Genomic DNA, 26,739 nt, shown 5'->3' with positions numbered 1-26,739 from the left:
ATACAAAAGACAAGCGTTTCGGATAAAAACCTGAAAAAGCTGAAGAAATCTGCCACAGATCGCAGGGACTCGCCGGGATATCCTCTGGAAAATAAAAGCTAAGCTAACTACTACTAAAACCTAACTAAAAGCTTGAAAATATAAAGTGAATTACAAATTGAGTGTGTGTTGAAATGGATGGAGAGAACCCTTTAAATAAACTTGAAATTTGCCTGCAAACGTTTGGCAGGCCGTTTGGAAAGCCGTTTGGCAGGCCGTTTGCAGGGGCCGTTTGCCAGATCAAGCCGTTTGCAGGGGCCGTTTGATCAGGGCGTGTGGCAAACTGTTTGTGAGCTAGGCAGGTCGTTTGGTAGGCCGTTTGGCTGCCTGGTCAGCTGAAATTCACTGGATCGTAACTTGATTTCTTGTCTTTCACCGTTTTTTTCTCTAGAATCTTTGTTTCAGCTTCGTTTTACTTAATTCTTTTTGCATCGCCTTCGTAATTACTTAATCTACAAAATCAACCGAAAAAGTGATAATTTTGTCGACAAAGTCTGAATCTTTATTGTTTTTAGGGCTTAATATTGGGGGTAAAAATGTGACTTTTTGACCGATATCAAATATCCCACACTTAGCTTTGCTTGTCCTCAAGTAAAAAGCGGGAATATAAGGTTCTTTCTAATAGACTCTCCCTTTCCCACCCGTGGATCTTTTTATTATGCCTTCATCAGAAGTCGTCACATCTTTCGAATGTATTAGAAAAAGTTTCAAGTTTCGATGATTTAGTCACTAGATTTCAATTGCGTCCATAGTGAAAAAGGCGTACTTTCCAACTCTCAGATGTAGAGTATACATAACCAAGCTCCTTACTAGCGGATCACTCATATCACTCAGGTGTTTAGGGTGTCCTAATCTAATTTTATTGTCGCTCAGAAGCAAGTCGTGTAACAGTTCTCATCATAGGCTTGGTGAAGCATCGATATCTCCACCAGTTAAGTAAGGACGGCACTGATCTTCTTCCTAGGCATTCTTTCAAGAGGAAGACGGGTTGTAGGGTTTGTTTGGGAAATTTTTATGAATTGGTGAAAGGTATCCAGATCTTTTGATTTAGAGAGAATTGATAAACTTCGATTCTTCAGAGTATCCATTTTTGGATAGAGAGTGGCTTGGTATCCGTAAAAAGTTTCTTCGGAAGAGGTGGATTTTGCTAAGACTTTGTCTAGAATTTTCTGTGGCTCCTCCGGTATCCTTCTTGGGCAACTTCTCGGGTTTTTCTTTACCTTTATTTCTAGAGACTTTGCTCTTTCATCAAATATTTTTTTTTCGGCATACCCTTTCTTCATAACTTTTGTCTTTCGTTCCTGGTGCCCAGAGAGGAAGTGATAATCCACTAAAAATAGGTCTTTGACCTATCAAAAAAAATCAGGGGTTCGGAATCTTTTAACAAGTGCTTTTGAAGCGAATTTGATCGATCTATCTCTTCATTAATCTCTGGATCTTTTGATAAATGAAAAGGGGAATAAAGGTGAATGGGTAGTGTATTTTGGGAGTGAATTTGGGGTGAATATTTTTGATTCATTAACTCTTTATGTGAGTTGGTCGGTTTAACCCGATTTCACTGGTGTCACTAGTAGAAAACCCAAAATTATGTCCACTACATCGCATATTTCACTGGTGTCCTGTGCAACCGCTCATCTCATGGTAAATCCACCCCTGTCCATAGTGTCTCACCGTCTGTGGCTTATGTGTCTCTAGTGGCTGTGTATGCTCAGCAGGCCTCCTAGCTAAACGTCTAGAGCATCGAACAGGAGGAGCTGGTGGTGCTGTACCAATATCCTCCTCAACACTCTCCAATATCAATCGCCTTGGGCCTAATTGCCCTGTTGATAGCCTGTTCTGATCAGCGCTGCTTTCCGATGAGTAAATCCTCGGAGTCCTCCTCCTATTAACTGGGATGTAAACTGAAGCTCCTGAACTTGGCATGTTTTGCTTGAACACATTCAACAAACTTGTAAGTACTAAGCGCAAGTATGGCGCTTAGTTGTTAGTACACAGAGATACTATTTTTGTAGACTGAAAATAATTGAAATAAAGAAAATAAAAAAAGGATAAGCAAGGGGTGCCTCCCAAGAGCACTTTATTTATTAAGTCGTTACAGATCGATTTTTCTTTGCTAGATCTTCAGAATGGATCAAAGAAGAATAGGTGATCCTCCTTATCGTGGTCTTCTAGATAAGCTTTTAGCCTGTGGCCATTGACTTTGAAGTCGCCAGTTGGTCCTTCTAGTTTCACGGCTCCGTGTGGAATAGCATGTATAACTTTGTATGGCCCACTCCATCTTGATCTAAATTTTCCAGTGAACTTCTTGAATCAAGAATTAAAGAGCAGAACTTTATCTCCAGGAGCGAACTTTGTAGGAATCAATTTTGCATCATGTGTCAGCTTCGTTCGTTCCTTGTAGGTGTATGACGTTTGGTACGCTTGGTCTCTTAATTCAGCGAGTTCATTCATCTGCATCTTCCGATGCTTAACGGTAATTGAGGGATCGAGGTTGCAGGTCTTCAGTGCCCAGAGAGCTTTATATTCGAGTTCTAGCGGAAGGTGACATGCTTTTCCATAGATCATGCGGTAGGGTGTAGTCCCTAGAGGATTCTTGTAAGCAGTCCGGAATGCCCACAGAGCATCGTCTAGTTCACAGAGCATCGTCTAGTTTCCCGGCCCATTTACTTCCATGATGGCTGGCGGTGCATTCTAGAATTCTCTTGAGTGCTCTGTTGGTGACCTCTGCTTGTCCGTTAGTCTGCGGATGATAGGCAGTGGAAATTTTGTGGGTAACTCCGTATTGTTGCATCACCTTCATAAATTGGGTATTGCAGAAGTGTGTGCCTCTATCACTTATTATAGCGCGGGGAGCTCCAAATCGGCAGAAGAGTCTCTTCAGGAAGTTGGTGACGACCTTGGCATCATTGGTTGGAAATGCTTGGGCTTCAACCCATCTGGAGACGTAATCTACTGCTATGAGGACATATTCTTTCCCATTAGACTTTGGGAATGGCCTCATGAAGTCTAATCCCCATACATCGAAGATATTGCAAGCTTGGATATTAGTCCGAGGCATCTCATTCTTCATAGAGATAATACCTTGCCTTTGGCATGCGTCGCAACGCTTTACAAGCTCTTGCGCATCTCGAAATATAGACGGCCAATAAAATCCTGATTCGTAGACTTTTTTTGCGGTTAAGTTTGCTCCATGATGACCTCCAGTTGGTCCGTGGTGACATTGGTGAAGAATCCCTGCTGCTTGTTTTTCATCTACGCATCTCCTGATTATCTGATCAGGGCAAATTCTAAACAAGTAAGGGTCTTCCCAGTAGTAGTATTTGACATCCCTGAAGAACTTCCTTCTTCGGTATGTGCTCATTCCCTTTTGTACTACTCCAGCAACTAGGTAGTTGGCCATGTCGGCATACCAAGGAGTATTAGTGAATTCTGATCCTATGTGAGCTTGTCCTAAACTCATAAGCTGTTCTTCCGAAAATTTATCTCTGATATCTTGTTCAGCAAGTTGTTCCATCTCCGGGTTCTCCAAATGACTAAGATGGTCTGCTGCGACGTTCTCTGCTCCTTTCTTATCTTTAATTTCAATATCGAATTCCTGAAGGAGTAAGATCCATCGTAGGAGTCTTGATTTAGCATCTTGCTTAGTGAATAGATATTTAAGGGCTGAATGATCTGTATAAACCGTACTTTTGGACAGGATGAGATAGGAATAGAATTTGTCGAAGGCGAATACTACAGCTAGCAGCTCCTTTTCCATGGTAGTGTAATTCTCTTGAGCTCTGGTTCAGGTTTTGCTGGCATAATAGATTGGATGAAAGTGCTTATCTGTCCATTGTTCGAGTACAGCTCCAACTGCGAAGTCACGCACATCACACATGATTTCTAATGGTAAACTCCAATCAGGAGCTATCATGATGGGTACATGTGTTATCTGTTACTTCAGATAGTTGAATGCTTTAATACATTCTTCATCTAAGACAAACGGAACTTCCTTTCTTAGGAGATGAGTAAGAGGCCGTGTGACCTTTGAAAAATCTTTAATGAAGCGTCGGTAAAAACCAGCGTGTCCAAGGAAACTCCTTACCGCTTTTACTGTGGTAGGTTCTGGAAGTTTGGTTACGGTCTCAATCTTAGCCTTATCAACTTCTATTCCTGCTTTTGAAATCTTATGTCCTAAAACTATCCCTTCTTTAACCATGAAGTGACATTTTTCCAATTCAGAACTAAATTTGAATCTTCACACCGGTGAGCATCTTGTCAAGGTTAGAAAGGCACGAATCAAAGGTACTACCAAAGACTGAGAAGTCGTCCATGAAGACTTCCATACAACGTTCAATCATGTCGTAAAATATTGCTACCATGCATCGCTGGAATGTAGCTGGTGCATTGCATAACCCAAAGGGCATACGTCGATAGGCAAATATTCCATAAGGACAGGTGAAGGTTGTCTTCTCTTGGTCCTTTGGATCGAGGGGAATCTGAAAGTAGCCGGAAAAACAGTTGAGGAAACAATAGTACTCATTTCCTGATAGACGTTCCAACATTTGGTAGATGAAAGGTAATGGAAAATGATCTTTTCGGGTTGTATCGTTTAGTTTACGATAATCTATGCAAACCCTCCAACCGGTGACCTCCCGTGTTGGAATAAGCTCATTATTCTCATTTTGAATTACGGTCGTTCCTCCCTTTTTGGATACCACTTGAATAGGACTAACCCATGGTGAATCAGAAAGGGGAAAGATCAGACCGGCGTCCAAAAGTTTGATTACTTCTTTCTTGACAACTTCTTGAATCATAGGGTTGACCCTTCTTTACCTCTGAACTGATGGTTTGAAATCATCTTCCATGAAGATCTTGTGAGTGCAATAGTTGGGGCTGATTCCTTTTATGTCGGAGATCTTTCAAGCAATTGCCTTCTTATATGATTTCAAAACTTAAATCAATTTCGCCTTCTCTTGTGGTGTGAGGTCTTTCGAGATGATTACGGGGAGTTTTGATTCTCCTTCTAAGAATGCATACTCCAGATTGTCTGGTAACTTTTTTTAATTCCAATTCCGGAGGTTCCTCGATAGATGACTTCATTCTAGCTATCTCCTTTCAGTCTAATGAGTCATATCTCTCCTGGAATTCTGATTCTTCAGTAGCGGTCACTGATGCTATCTGTTCTTCGTTTTTGAAAATTGTCCTTCTTAATGCTTCCTCTTCAAAAACGTCTTCCTTAGTTTCGAAGGTTGGTTCAGGAATTTCCCCACAGTCCTTTTTTGACTTAAGTTCCTGAAATACCAGAATGAAATCTGTCTCTTCATTCATTCTTCTCCTTAACAGAGGTAGGGGAATGCCTTGTCCTAGCGGTGCTATTCGGATAGTTTTGCCAAGAAAATTACTTTCAGAGAGGGGAGATTTGTGTTGACTAGGGTTTATGGCTGAATGGATGTCGAAATTTCCTTCAAGAGGTGTAAAGAATAGATCCTTGGATATTTGATCTTGACTACATATAGCCATGGTTTCTTCCAGGTATTCGTTGACGAGTTCTTGAAAAGAATCGGAGAGATTCACATCTTCTTCGCGAGGATGGTTCATGAGACGGTCAACATTGAATGTGATTTCTTCTCCTCCAAACCTTAATTTCAGTGATTTCTCGTGCACATCAATTACGGCCTTGGCAGTATTTAGGAATGGTATGCCAAGAATGAGTGGGACCTTCGTGTCTTCCTCAATATCCATAATGACGGAATCAACGGGAAATGCGAACTTATCCACTCTGACTAGGACATCTTCAGCTATTGCTCGAGGAATCTTAACTGATCTGTCCGCGAGCTGAATAGTCATTCTGGTGGGCCTTAAGTCATCTAATCCTATTTTTTTGAATAATGAATAGGGCATTAGGTTTACACTGGCTCCTAAGTCTGCTAATGCGTTGCTAATTTGGACATCTTGCAGGTAGCAAGGTACCGTAAATCTTCCTGTGTTTCCTAACTTAGGGGGAATACCATGTTGTAACACTAATGAGCATTCTTCACTTAAGGGCAAGCTAACTATCTCTCTTAATCTCTCTTTGTTTGAAAGCAGTTCTTTGAAAAATTTAGCGCAGTTTGGCATTTCTACTAAAGCATCTACTAGTCGTACATTTAAATGAAAATTCTTGATAATATCCCAATACTTAGCAAATTGCGCTTCTTGTTTTTCCTTCCTAAGCCTACCTGGGAAAGGTATGCGGGCGCGCGGAATAATTTCCGGGGCCTTAGGAGAGATAGGTTCCGGTGGATTGACAACTAGGTCAATTGACACAGGTTCCTTATCTGGAAAATTTTGTATGGGTATATTAACAGTTGTTTCTTTCCCTCCTCTAGTGATTACTAGAGTATCAAACTTACTACACTCTATATCAACTTTAGTGGTTAAACGTTTAAGCGTAAGCTGAAAATTAGTTATTAATTCTTCAAAAGTCTTTATCAAAGTGTCGAACTTATTTTGACATTCTATGACTTGAAGGTTTATCATATATTACTTTTTCATAAATTCAACTAAAATTTCCTTAGAGTGGAGAGTAGGTTTGTGTAACAGGAAGATTATATTATGATCCGAGCTATTTTGCTGTTTATGTGCCCATCTAGGGTAAGGATACCTTAGATTGGTTCTAGTAGCATCGGAGTTTTCAGGAATTGGTAAACTTTGAAGAGTGAGGGTGAGATCTTGTAACCTGGTTTCCAGCATTTTTACTGTATGAGTGAAGACGTCGCCCTTCTCAGCAGCTTCATTGCTCCAATCTTCCTGTTATGCAGCTATTGTGTCCAAGAGATTCCGTGCTTCGTCTGCTATTCGGGACATGAAATTGCCTTGCGAGGCCATGTCTATGAGAGACTTATCATCTTTGGTCAAACCATTGTAAAGCGTACAGATTATGTCTACTCGACTTAACGAATGATTCGGACATCTTTTAAGCATCATCTTTATTCTATTTCATGCTAGACACAATGAATCGTTTTCTTTTTGAGAAAAGTTTGTGATGTCATTCCTTAAATAGGTTTGTAGGGAGGGTGGATAAAATTTTTTTAGAAATTTAGTGGCTAGTTCCTCCCATGAATGTATTGAATTCGGGTTAAGTTCGTCAAACATGCTAAAGCGTGTGCAGAAAGCGAATATTGAAAAAGATGAAGTTTCAAAATGTTTTTCTCATTTTCTTCCTTCTTAAAAGAGTCAACCAGACTGATAAATTTGTTTAAGTGAAAGTTCAGATCGTCAGTCGGTAATCCTTGATATTTACAGATCATACCGACTAGTTTAATCATGTACGAACTGATTTCAAGAATTCCTTTGGTTCCTAAGGTGATTGGTCCTCCTCTTCCCTCCAAGCATGACTTATGCATAGAAGCAAGGGTATTTTGTTGTTCCATTTTTGTAGATTTTCCGTTTAAAAAGACTTAAAAGTAATTTTTAGAAAATATTAATTTACTAAAATGATCGATAATTTAATAAAAACAATTATTCTTGAAATTCGGTCGCTAACCTTATCGGATATCTCAACTGATAGGATTTCTTACAGATTACTTGTATCTAGGTGGCCAGGCTGACTACGGAGAGGCAGGATCATTTTGGTTCCAATATAATTGGAGACTGTTCGGAAAATCCAACAACCAAGTCCGTGTATAATTGTCTTTCTTAGACACCACCAAACAATACTTTTGTCTGTTTAAAATCTTTCTCAATCAAAATATTTGATCCCCGACAGCGGCGCCAGAAAACTCTATTACTACTATGATACGATTGAAAACGGACGGTTTTATTCGTACGGTGTCGTTAGGCCTCAAGATGTCAGATTCAGTTGATCAAGGTAGCGCACAGTGGTTTTGTTTATTTATATTATGCGGGGCCTAAATTTACTTTTACTTTCTAAGGTGTAGAAGGTGTAAGTTAACCTAGTGTCGTATTTTTGAATAGATTAACGAATTGAAAATTAGGTGGATAATTGTCTTTTGTTTAAATTACCTAGATAAGGATAGTAGTTGGTTTAAGCTAAAAGTCCTAAATGCGGAAAGGTAAATAAGTGGAAGAATATCCGGAGTATGCAGGTCAGGGAAATGTTGACCAAGATATTAGTATTGGGTTAGGGAAAGGTAATTATGCATATATTAAGGCTATGCTTGGAATGATGTAGATCTGGTTGGATGAGCCAATTACACAGGCCTACTTGTCTCTGAACTCTCGGAGTTCTCTTTGAGCAGCGAGAAGTATGTCACTTGGTTGTACAATTGAAAGGTAGCTATACCTTGGATGTTATCCTCAGTAAAGTACTAGGTTTATTAGTGAGTTGAGCTCTAATCCTAACCCTCGTTATCAGCTTGGTTAATTGAATAACAACTTGCCGTGTTGATTGAACACTAATCACAAACGGAAGGAGTCCGTTAGTTTAAGTTGGCAAAACCTTAAATGAAAACTAACAACCATTTCATCATACTAATGAGATCATATCAGTTCAAACATTATATAGCATTACAGTTGATATGCTGAAAGTAAAGCAGATAGAAACCTAATGAATACCTAAACAGTTGATATGACTTATTCCTAAGGCAACAATCAAACAAGAACATGCAATAGGCTTTGGTCATACAGTGAAGGCACTAACTAGATCTTGACAGCCCCTAAGAAGTCTCTTTGGAATAGTCAATAGGCATACTAGGTCATTCATGTCTCAATTCCTAAGTTCCGTGTCCTAAAAGCGCATTAAATGCCTCTCGGGAACTTCGGCCATACCGAGTTCATAGAATCTTCAGATACAGTATAACCAGGGGTCTTAATCCTATGAAGTAGCTAATTTCATATAGGTGGACAAGTCCTGATCACAACCTAGGTTGGTCAATCCTTAAGATGCTAGCATACAAATCTATCCGACTTCCTAGTTCAGTATTACGACAGTAATCGTACTAAATTAACATAACTACGCTAACCCAAACTTCTATCATGACAACATACATATTAATTAAGCTATCATGGTAATATCGGAACGCATTATTAAACATAAAAAGTAAGAACACATGTTTAATACAAAAGACAAGCGTTTCGGATAAAAACCTGAAAAGGCTGAAGAAATCTGTCAGAGATCGCAGGGACTCGCCGGGATATCCTCCGGAAAATAAAAGCTAAGCTAACTACTACTAAAAACTAACTAAAAGCTTGAAAATATAAAGTGAGTTACAAATTGAATGTGTGTTGAAATGGATGGAGAGAGCCCTTTAAATAGACTTGAAATTTGCCTGCAAACGGCTGGCAGGTCATTTGCAGGGGCCGTTTGCCAGATCAAGCAGTTTGCAGGGGCCGTTTGATCAGGGCGTGTGGCAGGCCGTTTGTGAGCCAGGCAGGCCGTTTGGCTGCCTGGTCAGCTGAAATTCACTGGATCGTAATTTGATTTCTTGTCTTTCACCGTTTTTGCTCTATAATCTTCGTTTCAGCTCCGTTTTACTTGATTCTTTTTGTATCGCCTTCGTAATTATTTAATCTACAAAATCAATCGAAAAGGCGATAATTTTGTTGACAAAGTTTGAATCTTTATTGTTTTTAGGGCTTAATATTGGGGGTAAAAATGTGACTTTTTAGCCGATATCATATACGAATTGGCCAAACAGCAAAAAAAAAAAAAAAAAACAATTGCAAACAACATAATCACGTGGTTGTTTTCAACTTCGTGATTTTGACTAAAAGCTGATAAAAGTTTGAACGATTCAAATCCTAGATAATCTGAAGATTGAAGCATTAATTGTGTACATCGATCGCAGCCAACGAATAAAAAAAATCTTAACTTTTTAGGTTCAAAGAATTAACATTATGCATTTTTAATATGGGTATTAAAAGCAGGAACTAAGGTGTACCATCCCGGAGCCGGGCATCTTGTTCCATTGGTTGGAGACAAAACTTAAGCTCATTATTTTGACTTGTTAAGCTATCCAAGTCTCACTGAAAATCAATAAATCAATTCAATATAAAGACCGAAAACTACTTACACTTTTACAAAACATTAACATCCACCTGCAATAATGTAAGTTGTGCAGACAACGCTGTTGCTTCAGTCTGTAAAGTTTGCACCTTGTTTTCCAATTTAGAGATATATAGTATCTTCCTTTCTTTGGAATGTGCAGCTGAGTAGCTGACGGTCGATTATCTAATATCTTATGCAAAAAAAAAAAAAAGATGATGATGCTCTTTTCGGGTAGAAGAATTTAAGATTTTTAAAATCTCTTATTTCGGGAATTACTTGTCTATAGTGCATTCTAAAAAAGTGGGTAAACACATTATAATGTTTGGATGGCTGCTGCTTATTTTAGGGTAGATATCACTGACTTTAGTACATGTTTATTTCGATTTGAACTGGTTCTTAAGTAAACCCAGTTTCAAATAAGTGATGCCTAATACTACAAATACCATTTATCCCTTTTTCTCAAAATCACAACATCTGACTTTGACTTTAATCTAGGAGAAATGTTAACTGCTTACCAAATATGCTAAATGAATAAATGAAAAAATAAACAAAGCAAACAAATAATAAGTAAAAGTATAAACTAACCTTCTGGTTCAAGTTGAAGTTGTAGAGACAAGCCATGGGAAAATCGATCAACTACACGTGTAGGAGATACATACGGCACAACATGCTCTCTCAATGAAGCACCCATTGTTGCAAGCACACCTGCCAAACAACCACAACATGAGGCTAATTAAGTAATTATTTGTACAATACAAAAAGAAAGCAGAATTGATTCATTAATGAAGAACAATCGAATCAAATACATCATCCATTTGTAATTTGATTAAAACTGGTTCCTCAAGTATCCGATTTGGTGGTTCCTCAGCAACCATTCTTTATTTGGGTTTAATAAACCTGAATCGTCAACAAAAGTACAAAACAGAACCATCTGAATCGATTATATAATTAAAAATTGTAAGGTATGATTTATTGAGCAAAGAGACATGCGATGATCATCGTTGATGGAGATGAAAAACGTATGGATAGCTAATTTAGGGTTCACCATATGTTTCTAATTCGACTCCGTAACAATTTCAAGATCGATTTTGAAAAATCTTATGATAATGATACAGTTAGTTGGGACTTTCTTGATTAAATGTTGATGATTACAGGTTTCGGTCAAACATGGCGGTCTTGGATTAGAATGATTCTCACTTCGGCTTGCACTTCAATCCTTGTTAACGGGACCCCTACAAATAAATTCGTGGTTTGTCGGGGGTTACGCCAAGGTGACCCGTTAAGCCCTTTCCTCTTTTTGATCGTTATGGAAGGGTTACATATTTGCATCAAAGAAAAAATCCTTCAAGGAGGGATTCATGGTGCTTTGATGGGTAATCCCTCGCTTTCTATTTCACATTTATTTTATGTTGACGATGCAATTTTTGTATGTAATTGGCAAACAGATAATTTAGAAGCGATTCTTCAAGTTCTTGATACTTTTCACACGACCTCCGGTTTAGCTATTAACATGGCAAAATCAGCTTTATATGGTATTGGGGTGATGGACTGTGAATTGGATTCCATGGTGAACATTGTCAGTTGCACTAAAGGCATGATTCCTTTTACGTACCCAGGCCTTCAAATGGGTCTTTCGATGAATCAGTTAAGTAATTGGAATGGCTTTGTTGAGAAATTTTTTTTAAAAAAAAGCTATCCGGATGGCAAGCTAATTTATTATAGATCGGTGGTAGGGCAACATTGGTGAAATCGGTTCTCGGTTCTGTGGGTATTTATTACCTTTCTTTATATGAATTTCCAGAAACAATTATTAATGAGGTTGAAAATATTCGGACCTCATTTTTATGGGGGAGCTCTAATGATAACCGCAAGATGCATTGGATTAGTTGGGACCAAGTTCTTGCCTCAAAGGAAAACGGTGGTCTATCCATTGGTAGTATTCGTGCATTTAACCATGCTTTATTACTTAAATGGGTGTGGCGGTTCCTTGTGAATAAGGAGTCGAAGTGGGTTTCGGTAGTTAAAACAATCTATGGAGATGATGGTGTGGGATGAATGGTAAAGTTAAGGGTTCAGGTGTTTGGACATCAATTGTTAAATTGTTCAACAAGCTTAAAACAGAGGGGCCTCTTTCGAGTAATGTTTTAAGAGTTAAAGTAGGGAATGGTAACTCCATCAGATTTTGGAAGGACAATTGGAAAGGCGATGGTTCTTTGGCTTCAAAATTTAATCGTCTTATGTATCTTGATACGGATCCTGACTGCCTTCTTAGCTGGCGTTTAACGAATGGTAACTGGGCCTGCCAATGGGCCAGGGACATTGGGCCCAGGAATTCTGTTCAGTTAAGTTCACTCATCGATCATTTGGGCCCTGTTGAGAGGCGTGATGTCATGGATTCATGGGAGTGGTCCTTAGCGACCGATTGTAAGTTTAATATAAGTATTACCCGTAAATTTATAGACGATGCTAGTCTGCCTTCAGAGATCATTGATACAATTTGGGTTAAGGAAGTTCCAAGGAAGGTTAATATTTTTCTATGGCGGGTCGCTTGGGATAGATTGCCGACACGGTTAAATGGTTAAATTTTTCTAAATGTGGATTGGAGATCGAAGATATTGGATGCCTTACTTGTAACTGTCACATCGAATCGGTGGATCACTTATTTTTTGAATGTCCATTAGCTTTAGAGTTATGGACCAAGATTCGTATTTGGGTTGACCTTAATATCCCGATTTTGTCGTCGTGGTCTTCTTGGATCGATTGGTACAATACTTTAAGTTTTTATCTTGTGGCCAAGATCAAACTTTTCGTGATTATTGGAGCTCTTTTGTGGCTCATTTGGAGATACCGAAATAGTGTGCTATTTGGTTCTCCCCGTTTAAAGAAAGAAATTTTGTTTGATTCGATCCAATTGTTTTCTTTTACGTGGATTGTTAGTAGAAGCAAATGTAATATTAGTTGGAATTCTTCGCTTGTCAAGCCATTGTAAGTGTTCGGCCCCCGTCTTAGTTCCTTGCTAGGGCGGTGTGGTCCGGTTGGTTAATAAAAATTTTTGCGGTTCCAAGAAAAATGTATTGAATTTTTTAAGAATGGTTATTAGAAAAAGGTATTTTAGGGATGAAGTCTGTTTAAAATCGATTTATTACCTATTATTTTTAGTGGATAATTAATGATCGTTGGATTCAGGGTTATTGTAACGTAATTTTCTAATCTAATGGTGATTAAAGGAGTTTTGAAAATATTTATTACTTAATCAAAACTCTCTTCCAATGTATATAAAGATAGTGATAGTGATAGTGATTATATTATTATTTTTGTATTTTAATTACTTTAATTTAATTTAACTTAACTAATTAAACAAAATAAAAGCTAAAATAAAGTATATTAAAAGATAATTTAAAAAGAAATTAAAAATAACACCTCTCTACCCCTAACACGCCACCCCATTGTTTATCAATTTACCAATGCAACCGGTAGATCACGCTAAATACCCCACTCCACCCCACCCCACCCCACCAAGTCCAATTTGCCCATCACCATTAAAAATGGTCTTGGGATATGTTCAAACATGTTATATATAACTTATAATTCCTTGTTTACGACACAAAGTTGCCAAATAAATAAATACTTATATCAAATAAGAAAAATATTTATAAGTAAAAAGTGCTACGATTTCAAATAATTAACTAATTAACCAAAAAAACACGGAGCGGATCTTTTCCATAAGTATCTAATCGGATATTCATGTATCAAATTTATAGAAATCTTTAATACCTTTCGGTACAAGTAATTATTGGTTAACAAAGCAGTATATATATACAACGTAGTTATTCATTAGTTTGTCGAATTTAGGTTAACAACTAAAATTTAGAAAACGATGGATTATCACGAGCTTCACCCCAACATGCGACATATACCACCATACTTGGTAGGAGATGTATACGGTATGTTGGCTAGTACTCCAGCAGCAAACTTGGTAGAATATATTGACGGTGTAGTGATTCTACATTACAATACACACTATCTCACATGGGCGATTAATCCTCATCCTCATTCTCATTCATATACATGGAATCGACAATATAATTTTCACCCCAACATGCTAAATCTACCAACAAACTTGGTAGAATTTGTATTATGTCAATTGGCTCGATATCCACCACCAAACTTGGTAGAGTATATAGACGGCATATTGATTTTTCGTTACAACACATACCATACAAGTTTCTTGATCAATAATCGTTTAGGTTTATCCGAAAAGCAGATGCTAAAGTATCTACAAGTGAGCACAACAAACGATGCAGGTATGTGTGCAATTTGTTTGAATGATTATGATGAAAACGAGAACACGGGTGGATTGCTGTGTGGACATCGTTATCATGTTGATTGCATTAAACGATGGTTGTCAACGAAGAATCTTTGCCCCATGTGTAGGGCTATAGCATTGCCTGTAGAGAGGAGCTGGACATCCGCCTCCAACCACTTAAATTTAAGAAATATATTTTTATGTGGGTTTATTGAAAAGGAGAGCTTATATTGATGAAAAGAAGTTGTAGGTTTTATCTGAATGAATGGAGGTTGGGATTGGGATGAGATAGATAATGAGTGGCAGAGTTTTATTATGTTGGTTGTTTGTAACAATTATGATGTTTATTGATCTAAAACGATTACTTATGGAGTAATCTTTTGATGATGTTTTATGTTAGATTGGATGTTTTATATAGTAATATTTTGTTTATATCGTCGGTTTAGATTACTAGATACTAGTTTTTGAAATTTTGTCAAGTAACATCTAATTATTGGCAGGGGCGAAGCCAGGATTTATACTTGAGGGTGGCTTGACTAATTAATGTGGTTCGGATCTTCCGCCAGAAAGCGCGTGTTGCGTATATAATGAACAAGATTTATACAGCAATTAATGTTTTTTTCCTAACAGACAATTACTTGGAATCACTTACGGTAAGTGATTCCAAGTAATTGTCTGTTAGGAAAAAAAACATAAATTGCTGTAATGGTAAAAAAAATGTTGTAATGGAAAGACATCATAATCTGTGTGTCAACTAAATATTACATGTCAAAAACAAGGGGATGATTCTAACACACCCTTTTTTGATCCTCACACACCTATTTTAACCTTTTACTCTTCTAATAATACTTCATTTCTTTAAATTGGTGTGAGGATAAAAAAAGTGTGTGTGAGAATCATCCCCCAAAAACAAACATATATATTTTCTTAATTAAATTTTAAAATATGTTCCACTTTTAAAAGAACTTATTTATAGTTTTGTTTACCAACAATCATTCAAAATAGCCAATATGTTAAAGTTGTACAGTTTTATACTAAAAAAAAAAAAAAATTGAACTATCACCATAAATTAATTACAGTATTATTTTCCACTTAAACCTTTTTGTTTGATAGAAATTGAAGAGTACCATTATTTTTTACTAACAATTAAAAAAAAAAAGTGGAGTAGTTGTCTCTTTTTAATTAAACTTATCATCACATACGATGTATTTAATATTTAAAGTTAAATGACACATTTTTAGTTTTTAGGGGTTATAATGGAATGTAAAGTATTAAGTAAGGGTTCTAATTGCAAAATGACAAAAGTCTTCATCTTCCCCAAAACATGTCAAAACCCACCTGCCCTTTCTTACTTTTATCACCTACAATCAAAATCAAAATAGTCTATTAAAATATAGCAGTAAGATACAAGTACCCGCCTAAAGTTAAGGGTGGCAAAGCACCCCTAAACCACCCTACTAGCTCCGCCCCTGATTATTGGTTTAACTAATTTGCCATTCGAGTTTTATGATCGTTGCTTAAACAATGTATGTTTTGTGGATTAGTAGTTGTATATGTCTTGGATTGGTAAAACTGTAATCTTCTTTACTTTACCTGTCTGCCTATTAATTTGCCATTCGTGATTCGTACCGTTTCATTGACATGATGACATTGATAACCAAGCATAGTATTGTAACCTAATTGGTTACGATAAATTGGTTATTCAGTATCAAGTGATTGTCAACTGTTAGTCATTGACTCGTTGATAGATAGATATGAGGAACTTACAAATCGTTGGCAAATGGTAAAAGCTATTATTATTAATTTATTATTATCATATTACGGGTTAAAAGGTCCCATAGAGCAAACGAATCATTCCATCAACCAGATACGATGACAACTGCTGCCATACACTTACAATCCTTTTAAGTCAACATATATTTCTTGTTCCAAAGAATTAAAAAATCTATAACTAAAAGAGTTACTGTATAAGTTAACCATTAATTGAGGGGTGACTGGGTGAGTACTAATGGACTTGACACTTCTAGTTATGAAATTATAAGCCAACCATCGATCTGTCCAAAGGCCATACGTTACATATCATCATACCAATTAGGCATATAAATAAACATAACAAAAATTGAACGTGCATTACAAAACATAATTATCCAATTGAAATTTAGCATTATTTTGGCTTTCACATCTACGTCAAACATATTTCTCAAATTCAAACATTTATGTTGAACTATTATGTAGAATTTTAGACTCACCAAAGCTCATTTGGGAATCACCCCCTTCCGCCTCCGCCTCATCAACCAGCTAATTCACCTCCTCCCTCATTTACTCCTCCAACAACCCCAAATTAATCCCTTTTCATCTAACCCATAACCTATTTAATTGTTCCCGCGATTGTAGCTTAGTGGCTAGAGGACATGCATCATAAAGAGTGGTCATGGGTTCAATCCCTGCCCCATGTCCCTTTAAGCATGGGTTATGCGATGGTCGATGCCACCGGTGGTCTTTTTTTTCTGGCAACCCCCTACAATGCTGGAGATGTTAGCGGTATTGGAAAGGATTCGACATGTACTTTCAGTCAGACTATTTTCATATGAAGGATCGACAAAACCGTAAATCGAAACATGATCGAATCGGTGTTCGGTAAAATCGGATTAATCTTTTGGCAGGCGATACTCCTTTGTTTCGTTGGCTAACAAGGGTGATGATGTGAAGGCCATCAAGGAATTAAACGGCTCGAAGATTTTTGGGCGTCCCATTTTTGTGGGAAGACCAAAAGAGGTGAAGTTGGTTCGTACGGTCGTTCGAAAGGTCCGATCTCCTCTCAACTAAGGTGTAAGCTTAATTGCAACCCTTATTTCTTAGTTGATAGTGACCAGCTGTTGAAAATGGATGATTCTGCTGCTTAATTAGTTGCAAAGCAAGACGCTCTCTTGGACAAAAAGATTATTGCAGTTTGTCAAAGGTACTTTTCCTTTAAGTAATTTAAATTCCAATTTTATTTATCTATACTGTTATAGAATATAAACCCCGTCTTATTATCGATTACATTAGACGCTATATATAGAGTGCATAAAACCTTAGGAAACCCTAAACCCCAAAACGGGCCGGGCTTATTTCTAATCAACACTCTAACACTCCCCCGCAGGCCGAGCGGCGAAATCGCGAAAACTCGGACTGAAAAGTAACGCTAAGTACAAAAAAAACAAACAAAAAAAAATAACTCTTTTTTTCTCTTGTTTGATGCACCGAATAGACAAATATTCGCAAGCGTAGTTTCATATTGCTTGACTATGTATTCCTTTTCTGTAGCGTTGTTTTTTTTTCTTTTACGATGTGTCTTGCTTTAGCTAAGGATTGAGTAGAACTTGGGCATAGAACTTTTGTCAACAAAAACAGTCATCTTCAACACTGCAAAAGAGAGTTTTTTTTATTCGTCTTTTTTTTTCAAAGTTTGGAACCTAGTCAAACTAGGCGGCTCATCCCCACGCCGATTATTGATCGCAAAAATTGAGGATAACATAAAATAAAACTGATAACAATAATAAACTATCTAAACATAGGCGGTTTAATTTATGCAAGTAACATATTTATTACTTTTCAAATAGATGAAGAATTAAAAGGGAGAAATATTAAAAAGAAAAGAAAGAGATGAGATGAGTGGCTACATATGACTGTAATCGATTTGTGATTTGGTAACGCGTATGCTACAGGTGTGATTTGGTACATAAAGGATAAAAGAAAACGATGTTGAGGCAGAAAGAAAGTAACGAAGCATTGTTTTTTTTTCTAATTGCTTTTCTTTGAAATAAAATTAGTGAGAAGACAATCGGATAACGAGAGCGAACTTACACAATGATTATTGCCAGGCACGTAAAAGATAAAATATAGATTAATTAACAATGACAAATTTTGAGATGTGGATTAGGATTGAACGGAAGATTGGGTGTTTTGGTATTTAGGAACAAGAATCAAGAAGGATAAAAAAGAAAAGAGAAACAAGAAGGGTGTTGATTTACAGCCGAAGGTATTGATGGGTGGTGTAGAGCTACCGGCTCGTGGCGGCCGACTAGGTCACAAACCTAAGCTCTGATTATCATGTTATAGAATATAAACCCCGTCTTATTATCGATTACATTAGACGCTATATATAGAGTGCATAAAACTCTAGGAAACCCTAAACCCACAAACGGGCCGGGCTTATTTCTAATCAACACTCTAACAGTGTTAGAGTGCTGATTAGAAATAAGCCCGACCCGTTTGTGGGTTTAGGGTTTTCCTAGGGTTTTATGCACTCTATATATAGCGTCTAATGTAATCGATAATAAGACGGGGTTTATATTCTATAACATGGTATCAGAGCGGGTATAATCAGTCACATTGTCTCTAACATATACTACTGTATTTTTTTTCCTTTATGTTTTTCACTCTGTTTTTTTATTTGTCCTTTGAGATTTGGTTTTAAATGTTAAGTATCATATGAATATTTTTCAAACATAGTATGCATAAAGTTGCTTTAATATTTATGGAAATTATTAGTGATGGTTACTAATGTATATTAATGTATGTAGTTGTTAATATTCTGCTCCATTAAGAAGTGAAACCTATGATTTGAAAAGGACGGAGATAGTTTAGCATGGTGTTAATGAGATATTTTTGTGTAGTGTTTTCGTATGTTAGTTAAAAAAATCTACTTACCCGTTTATACATATGGCAGCGAAGATCACATATAAAACCGATAAATATTCTTTTGAATTGAAACATGGAGCCTTATATCTCCGACTTTGGGATTGCAAAGTTCTTGGATCAGCTTAGTGTTGTACTATCAACGTACACACAAGTATATATGTCTCTATATTTTGCACTCATGTAGTTTAGTTTGTGTATATCAAAATGTGGAAATGATGTTTTTTTTTTTTTAAATATATTTGCATAGAATGCGTTTACAAGCTCAAAATGGAGTCGGAAGTTTAACTTTGTATGTAAGCTTATGTATATAAACTTCAATGTCTGTAAACCTTTATGTATGTATGCAACCTTTTATAAATGGTATGTATGTAAACTATTGTATGTAACCATTATTAATATAACTATCATGTATGTTAACTTATAAACTCAGAAAACCATTCGACAACGAAAACAACCGCAACAACGCGAACCGCTTGTTATTGTTAGACTAGTATTTGGCCTTTGGCCCACATTATTTGCATTGTAAGGGCTTGGCCCATTTAGATTGCTAGGGCTATTGGATTATTTAAGGCTTACATATTGTACTGAGTAATCGAGCAATAAGATTATCACTTCTCTTAAACTAACATGGTATCATGAGCCGTAAGAAATTCCTTAAACCCTAATTTTTTTTTACGATCCCCATTCAATCATCACTGACGATTTATTATTATTATTATTATTATTATTATTATTTTTTGCTTCTTTCCATCTTCTGCAGATCACCAAATCTCTTATCTCGCTCTCTTATACTCACGATGGCATCACACAACTATGACAAAATATATACTGTTACATCCATTCACCACTTAATCCCAGTAAAACTTAATCTTCAAAAACTTAATTATACACACTGGAAGAAATTGTTCTCAAATCATTCTGCAGGTTTTGATGTCTCACACCATATTTTTTATGAACCAATAGCGTAAGAGCGTGCTAATCCGGATTCGGTTAAGGCCGGCGCTGTCGTCTCAACATGGATATACCTACCATCTCCGAATCCTTGCTCGAACGTCTCTTAAATTCTGAACCAACAACAGCCTATGCTGCGTGGATCTTTTTATCCAAGCTATGTCTCGATAACAAACAAGCCAAAACCTTAGAATTGAATGCTGAGCTACGAGGTTTAACGATTGGAAACGTGTCAGTGGATGAATACTTTTAAAAAATTGACAACATAGCCACACAACTCAGGAATCTCGGATCGAAAGTTGAAGATAATGACCTTGTCATGTATGCTGTAAACGGTCTCGATGACAAATACTCTCACGCCAAGCATATTATCATTCATCGGGAAACTTTTCTGTAGTGACTCGAACTTTTCCATGTTTATTTATATTAAATGAAATTGATATTTACATGATTAAGTGTTTCTAACATGTTAAGCAATCAAACTTGTTAAGACTTGATTAATTGAAATAGGTTTCATATAGACAATTGACCAACCAAGTTGACCGGCGATTCACGAACGTTAAAACTTGTAAAAACTATATGATGACATATATATGGATATATATATAAATAGTTAACATGATATTATGATATGTATGTATCTCATTAAGTATATTAACAATGAACTACATATGTAAAAACAAGACTACTAACTTAAGGATTTCGAAACGAGACATACATGTAACGATTATCATTGTAACGACATTTAAATGTATATATATCATATTAAGATATATTAATACATCATGATATCATGATAATATAATAATTTAACATCTCATTAGACATAATAAACAATGAGTTAATAACATTTAACAAGATCGTTAACCTAAAGGTTTCAAAATAACACTTACATGTAACGACTAACGATGACTTAACGACTAAGTTAATATGTATATACATGTAGTGTTTTAATATGTATTCATACACTTTTGAAAGACTTCAAGACAGTTATCAAAGTACTTCTACTTAACAAAAATGCTTACAATTACATCCTCATTCATTTTCATCAACAATTCTACTCGTATGCACTCGTATTTGTACTCGTACAGTACACAGCTTCTAAATGTATTTACTATTGGTATATACACTCCAATGATCAGCTCTTAGCAGCCCATGTGAGTCACCTAACCATGTGAGAACCATCATTTAACATCTAGCATGAAATATCTCATAAGATTACAAACTAATGAAGACTATATTGCCATCCTAATTCACGTGAACTAGCATCACCATAAACACATTCATTTTTCAATTTTCTTGAATCAAACTACTCTCTCTCAAGTGTTCTTCCATTGTTCTAAGTGTTCTTCATCATCTTCATCAAAATCTAGCTCAATCTAGTTCATAAATCCATACATAAACCAAGTTATAAAATAACTACTCAAGAACACACCAACAACACTTCCAAGTTTGCTAGCTTACTTCCAATCTTGCAAATCCACTTTGAGTGATCATAAAACCTCAAGAAATCTTTCTTATTTACAGTAAGATATCTTTCTAATATAAGGTAATACTCATATTCAAACTTTGATTCAATTTCTATAACTTTAATAATCTTATTTTGAGTGAAAATCTTACTTGAACTTGTTTTCGTGTCATGATTTTGCTTCAAGAACTTTCAAGCCATCCAAGGATCCTTTGAAGCAAGATCTATTTTTCTCATTTCCAGTAGGTTTATCCACAAAACCTGAGGTTCGTGAATCGACCAGTGGCCAAGTCTTACTTCCCGACGAAGTAAAAATCTGTGAAAGTGAGTTATAGTCCCACTTTTAAAATGTAATATTTTTGGGATGAGAATACATGCAGTTTTATAAATGTTTTATGAAATAGACACATGTAATTGAAACTACATTATATGGGTGAATGATCGAAGCCGAATATGCCCCTTTTGCTTGGTAGCCTAAGAATTAGTAAACCGATGTACTAATTGACGCGGATCCTAAAGATAGATCTATTGGGCCTAACGAACCCCATCCATGGTTGCGGATGCTTTAGTACTTCGATGTTGTTTTATCATGTCCGATGGATGTCCCGGAATGATAGGGGATATTCTTATATGCATCTTGTTAATGTCGGTTACCAGGTGTTCACCATATGAATGATTTTTATGCATGCATGCTGTTTACAAGAAATGGAAATATGAAATCTTGTGGTCTATTAATACGAATTGATAAATATATAGGCTAAACCTATAACTCACCAACATTTTTATTGATGTTTTAAGCATGTTTATTCTCAGGTAATTGTTAAGAGCTTCCGTTGTTGCATACTAAATTAAGGACAATATTTGGAGTCCATGCTTGTATAATATTGTTTGAAAACTGCATTCGAAGACATATGTTGTTGTGTAATATTATTGTAAACCATTATGTAATGGTCGTGTGAATATGCTATACTTTTGATTATCATTTTTAAACCTTTAACGATAAATTAAAGGTTATGCTTTGTTTTAAAATTGAATGCAGTCTTTGAAAAACGTCTCATATAGAGGTCAAAACCTCGCAACGAAATCAATTAATATGGAACGTTTATATTCAATATGAACGGGACATTTCATTTTCCGTCTCTTGAAACGGTACGTTCTATGTTAAATATGGAAGAGATGACTATTAATCACACACAACGTAAATCAATTGAGTCGGCACCAACTCCATCGAACCCGCCAGCACTTATGGTGCAAACTGGCTCGAATAACAATTAGGGAAACTCATCATTCACTCCACAAGTGTGTCGAAATATTTCAAAAGGATAATGTCAGTTTGCTGACTCATGTCGATATCTCCATCCTGGGGGCAATCGACGTCCACATGTACCACAATCAGGATCTAGTTCTGCTAAGCCTGCTGGAATGAATCAAGCCCAATTATTAAAATTACTTGCAGCCCAACAACAACAATTGCTGGCCCATTGTGCACTCTTTAGGGCCCCTTTTGTTCCTGTTTCAGCCCAACAGTCCAATACACATGGTTACGGGCATGTTAATTCAACCACACCTACTGATGGAATTTTAAACACGCCACCAGGTTTCCAGCGGGCCCAGCTATCTCCTGTTGGGCCGTAGCAATTCAGTCAGCAACAGGCCCAACTTGTTTCTCATGGGTCGCAACTATTTGGACAGCCACAGGCTCATTCGACTACTCTTGGCACACAACATCTTGGACCACCATTTGGGCTTCCTGCTGGGACCCCTGCCCATGCCTATTATGCAGCTCCCTCCTCTCAATTTGGGTCCTTCACTGTTGATCCGAACACACAAACACAATAAATTATTTTATAGAGTGCTTTCAGGACCATGAATTTACTGGATTATGGTGCAACCGGATGGAACATGGATACAGGTGCATCTACTCATCTTACTTCCTGCGTTAATAATCTTAGTATTGTTTTTAATAATTGAAAATATCCGTCAGTTGCTGTAGGTGATGGGAACACTATCCCTGTCACCAACACTGACCATAGCATGTTACCTAACCCTCACCGACCACTCCACTTACATAATGTACTTGTAACTCCTAACATTGTTAAAAACCTTATCTCAGTCTGTCAATTCACCCGTGATAATCTTGTGTCTGTTGAATTTGATCTGTTTGGTTTTTCTGTGAAGGATTATCTGACACGTCAGCTTCTTCTCCGATGTGACAGCACCGGAGATCTTTACCCAGTAACATCACACTCACCACAGCATGCTCTCATTACCAGCCCCGTAACATGGCACCAGCTTCTTGGTCATCCCGGCAATGACACTTTACGTAGAATTATTTCTAATAAAGATATTATTTGTAATAAAACTTTGTCTCCTTTATTTTGCCATGCGTCTTCGCTTGGTAAACACGTAAGACTCCCTTTTTCAGTTTCAAGTTCTAGTGTCACTGCTGCTTTTGATATTATTCATTCCGACTTATGGACTTTTCCTGTTGCTAGTATTAGTGTTTTGAAATATTATATTATTTTTCTTGAGCATTACTCACATTATGTCTGGGTGTTTCCATTACGTAACAAATCTGATGCTTTTAATATATTTGTACAATTTCGCGCATTTGTAAAAACTCAATTTAAACAAGAAATCAAAGCCTTCCAATGTGATCAAGGAGGCGAATTTGACAACAACGCCTTCCATCATATCCTATGTACCAACGGTATTCAATTCAGACTATCATGTACTCAAACATCTCAGCAAAACAGAAAGTCTGAACGTATGCTTCGCACCATTAACAACTTAATACGCACTCTCCTCTTCCAAGCTCATCTTCCACCCATCTACTGGGTTGAAGCTCTTCACATGGTGGCCTATCTCCTCAATATCCTACCATCATCTACCATAAATCATGACATCCCCACACACGCTTATACAAACACAAACCAAACTATACCTGATGATGCAGCGAAGGGGTACGAAATATACTATTATTTTTTACTACGAAATACGACAAAATATTACACAAGTTTTATTAATTTATAGATGAGATATACCTAAACCTTGATATAACACTTATAGGCAGTGTACCTAATCGTAGAGTAGTGTAGTTTTTAGTAAGTCCGGTTCGTTCCACAGGGAGCTAGTGATTACGTACTATATTTTTAACAACTATATTTATATAAAATATATATAATTATATATAGTAATATTATTATTATAAAAGGGGGGTTTTACCGTTTAATGACCGGTTTGTCGATTTTTAATAAAGCGTAAAGATAAATGACGATAATTAAAGTGCGTAAAATAAATAATAATATTTAAATGACGAAAAATAAAATAACAGTAAATAAAATTGCGATAGAATGTGAAATAAAAGAATTATGCTTATTTAAACTTCCGTAATCATGATGTTTGACGTTTTGATTTTAATTTATTTATCTGGGCTAATTGTCCTTTGTCCTGGATTTATTTGATACCTAACTGGTTTGTGTCCATAATAGTCCATCGATCATAATTATAAAATGCTCTTCAAATTAACCTTATTCCCGAAGTCAAATAATCCAACTAATTAGGGATTCAAACTGTAACAAGGTTTTAATACTTTGTTAATAATTACACCAGGTTATCGATTGCGTGTAATCCAAGGTTTTAATACTTTGTTAACAATTACACCAATTACCCTTGTATGTAATCCACCCTTGTTTTAATGAGATATGAATATTAATTTACCCACTTGATCAGTTTGAATAATCAATTACCTAACCCAATTGATTAATTAAATGATTGTAAAAGATGTCGTATAAACGTCACTAAATAAGACATTCGTAATCATTTAATAATTATTATATTAACTAATTTGAAGATAGGTTTAACAGATTCCAATGAGTTGTCATTCGATTAGACAATACCCCTCATCTATTAATAGTCAATAGTTCAATGTCCACAAGTATCGGTCTTTTGTCCAAACCCTAATTATGGTACAAAATCCAATAACCCCGTCTTAATATTTAGTCCAACATCAAGATTACTTCGGCTTAAATAAGTATAATAATAACTTAGTTACAAGACATTAATTTAAAAAGGAAGAACATAGCTTATAGTGCTTATTAATCGCGTAGCGTTACACGGACAGAGTTCCGACTTTAAAACCCATAAAACATTTCTTACAATAACCCAACTAAACTATAATTTCCATTACCCTAATTATAACTTAATTATAAATTATAAATATAAATATAAATATTGATTATGGATTCAGAGAAACAAGGAAAGGAAAAGGTGTGTTTTCAGTCGAGCACAAGCCTGCCTTTTATAGGCATATTTCTAGATACTGTAGCTGTTGGATTGTTCGTTGTAGTGCAAAGTGACTCATTCTCCACTAACATGTTTGTTGAAATAAATTGCATGTGAACGGTGGATGTATCTTGAATTCAATCAAAGAGATTGAATTATTATATATTATTATTATTATATTATTATTGTTATGAATTATATATATATATATTATATTATATTCTTGTGCATAGTTGACTTGTAATTTTAGCTCCGTTGAGTTGTACATTGTTACTCGGTTTATGTCCCGGTTCCGGATTTTTGAACGTCTTTTCGTACGCTTAGATATCTTGTACTTTGCATTTCGGCTTGTACTCTTGTCATTTTTGGACGTTATTCATCAATAAATTGAACCACTTAGATTGTATCTTGTACATTTGAGCATTTTGATCATTTGCGTCTTCAAATCGTCGATTCTGTCTTTTGTCTTCACCTTTTATTATTTAAACGAATATTACTTGGAATTAGACCAATTGCAACTAAAAGCTTGTCTATCTGGAAGGATAATGCTATGAAATATGTGTTCATTTTTAGCATTATCAATACCACTCTCTGCGTCTTCAGATGCCTCTGCTATCCTTACCTCAACACAACTAATAAACTTGCTCCCCGATCTACACCGTGTATATTCCTCGAATATCCATCCAATCATCGAGGCTACTGCTGCCTCGATCTCACCACAAACAAAATCATCATATCAAGCCATGTTACCTTTGATGAAATCTCCTTCCCGTTTGGTTCCATGACATCCACTCAGCCACCATCTTGCGATTTCTTAGATCCTCCACCCAACCTATTCTCTCGTACCCTATACCTCTCCGACTCCTTCCCTACTATCTCGGAGACATGGCCTCATCCCATAGAGGCTACCGTTACCACTCCTCATATGGAGCCACGGCCTCCTCCGACTGAGGCTACCACTACCACCACTACCACTCACACGACACCATTGCCTCCTCCCATTGAGGCTACCTCACAGTTCACTCACCCTATGATCAC

The 26,739-nt window shown here is 36.4% G+C and overlaps 1 protein-coding gene across 1 annotated transcript; it reads left to right on the top strand.

Moving 5' to 3' along the window:
- Window positions 1-12,060: 12,060 nt before the first annotated feature.
- Window positions 12,061-12,591, top strand: LOC139843331 (uncharacterized). The gene has a single exon (XM_071833409.1). The coding sequence runs from the start codon at window positions 12,061-12,063 to the stop codon at window positions 12,589-12,591; it is 531 nt and encodes a 176-aa protein (XP_071689510.1).
- Window positions 12,592-26,739: the final 14,148 nt, after the last annotated feature.

Source organism: Rutidosis leptorrhynchoides, chromosome 1 (assembly GCF_046630445.1).
Source record: "Rutidosis leptorrhynchoides isolate AG116_Rl617_1_P2 chromosome 1, CSIRO_AGI_Rlap_v1, whole genome shotgun sequence".
Lineage (NCBI taxonomy): Eukaryota > Viridiplantae > Streptophyta > Magnoliopsida > Asterales > Asteraceae > Rutidosis > Rutidosis leptorrhynchoides.
Note: the sequence above shows the minus strand (reverse complement) of the source record. Positions and strands in the feature narration are given on the sequence as shown.

Coding starts and splice junctions, on each gene's coding strand:
- LOC139843331 (XM_071833409.1), top strand. CDS start 12,061: ATGAATGGTAAAGTTAAGGGTTCAGGTGTTTGGACATCAATTGTTAAA.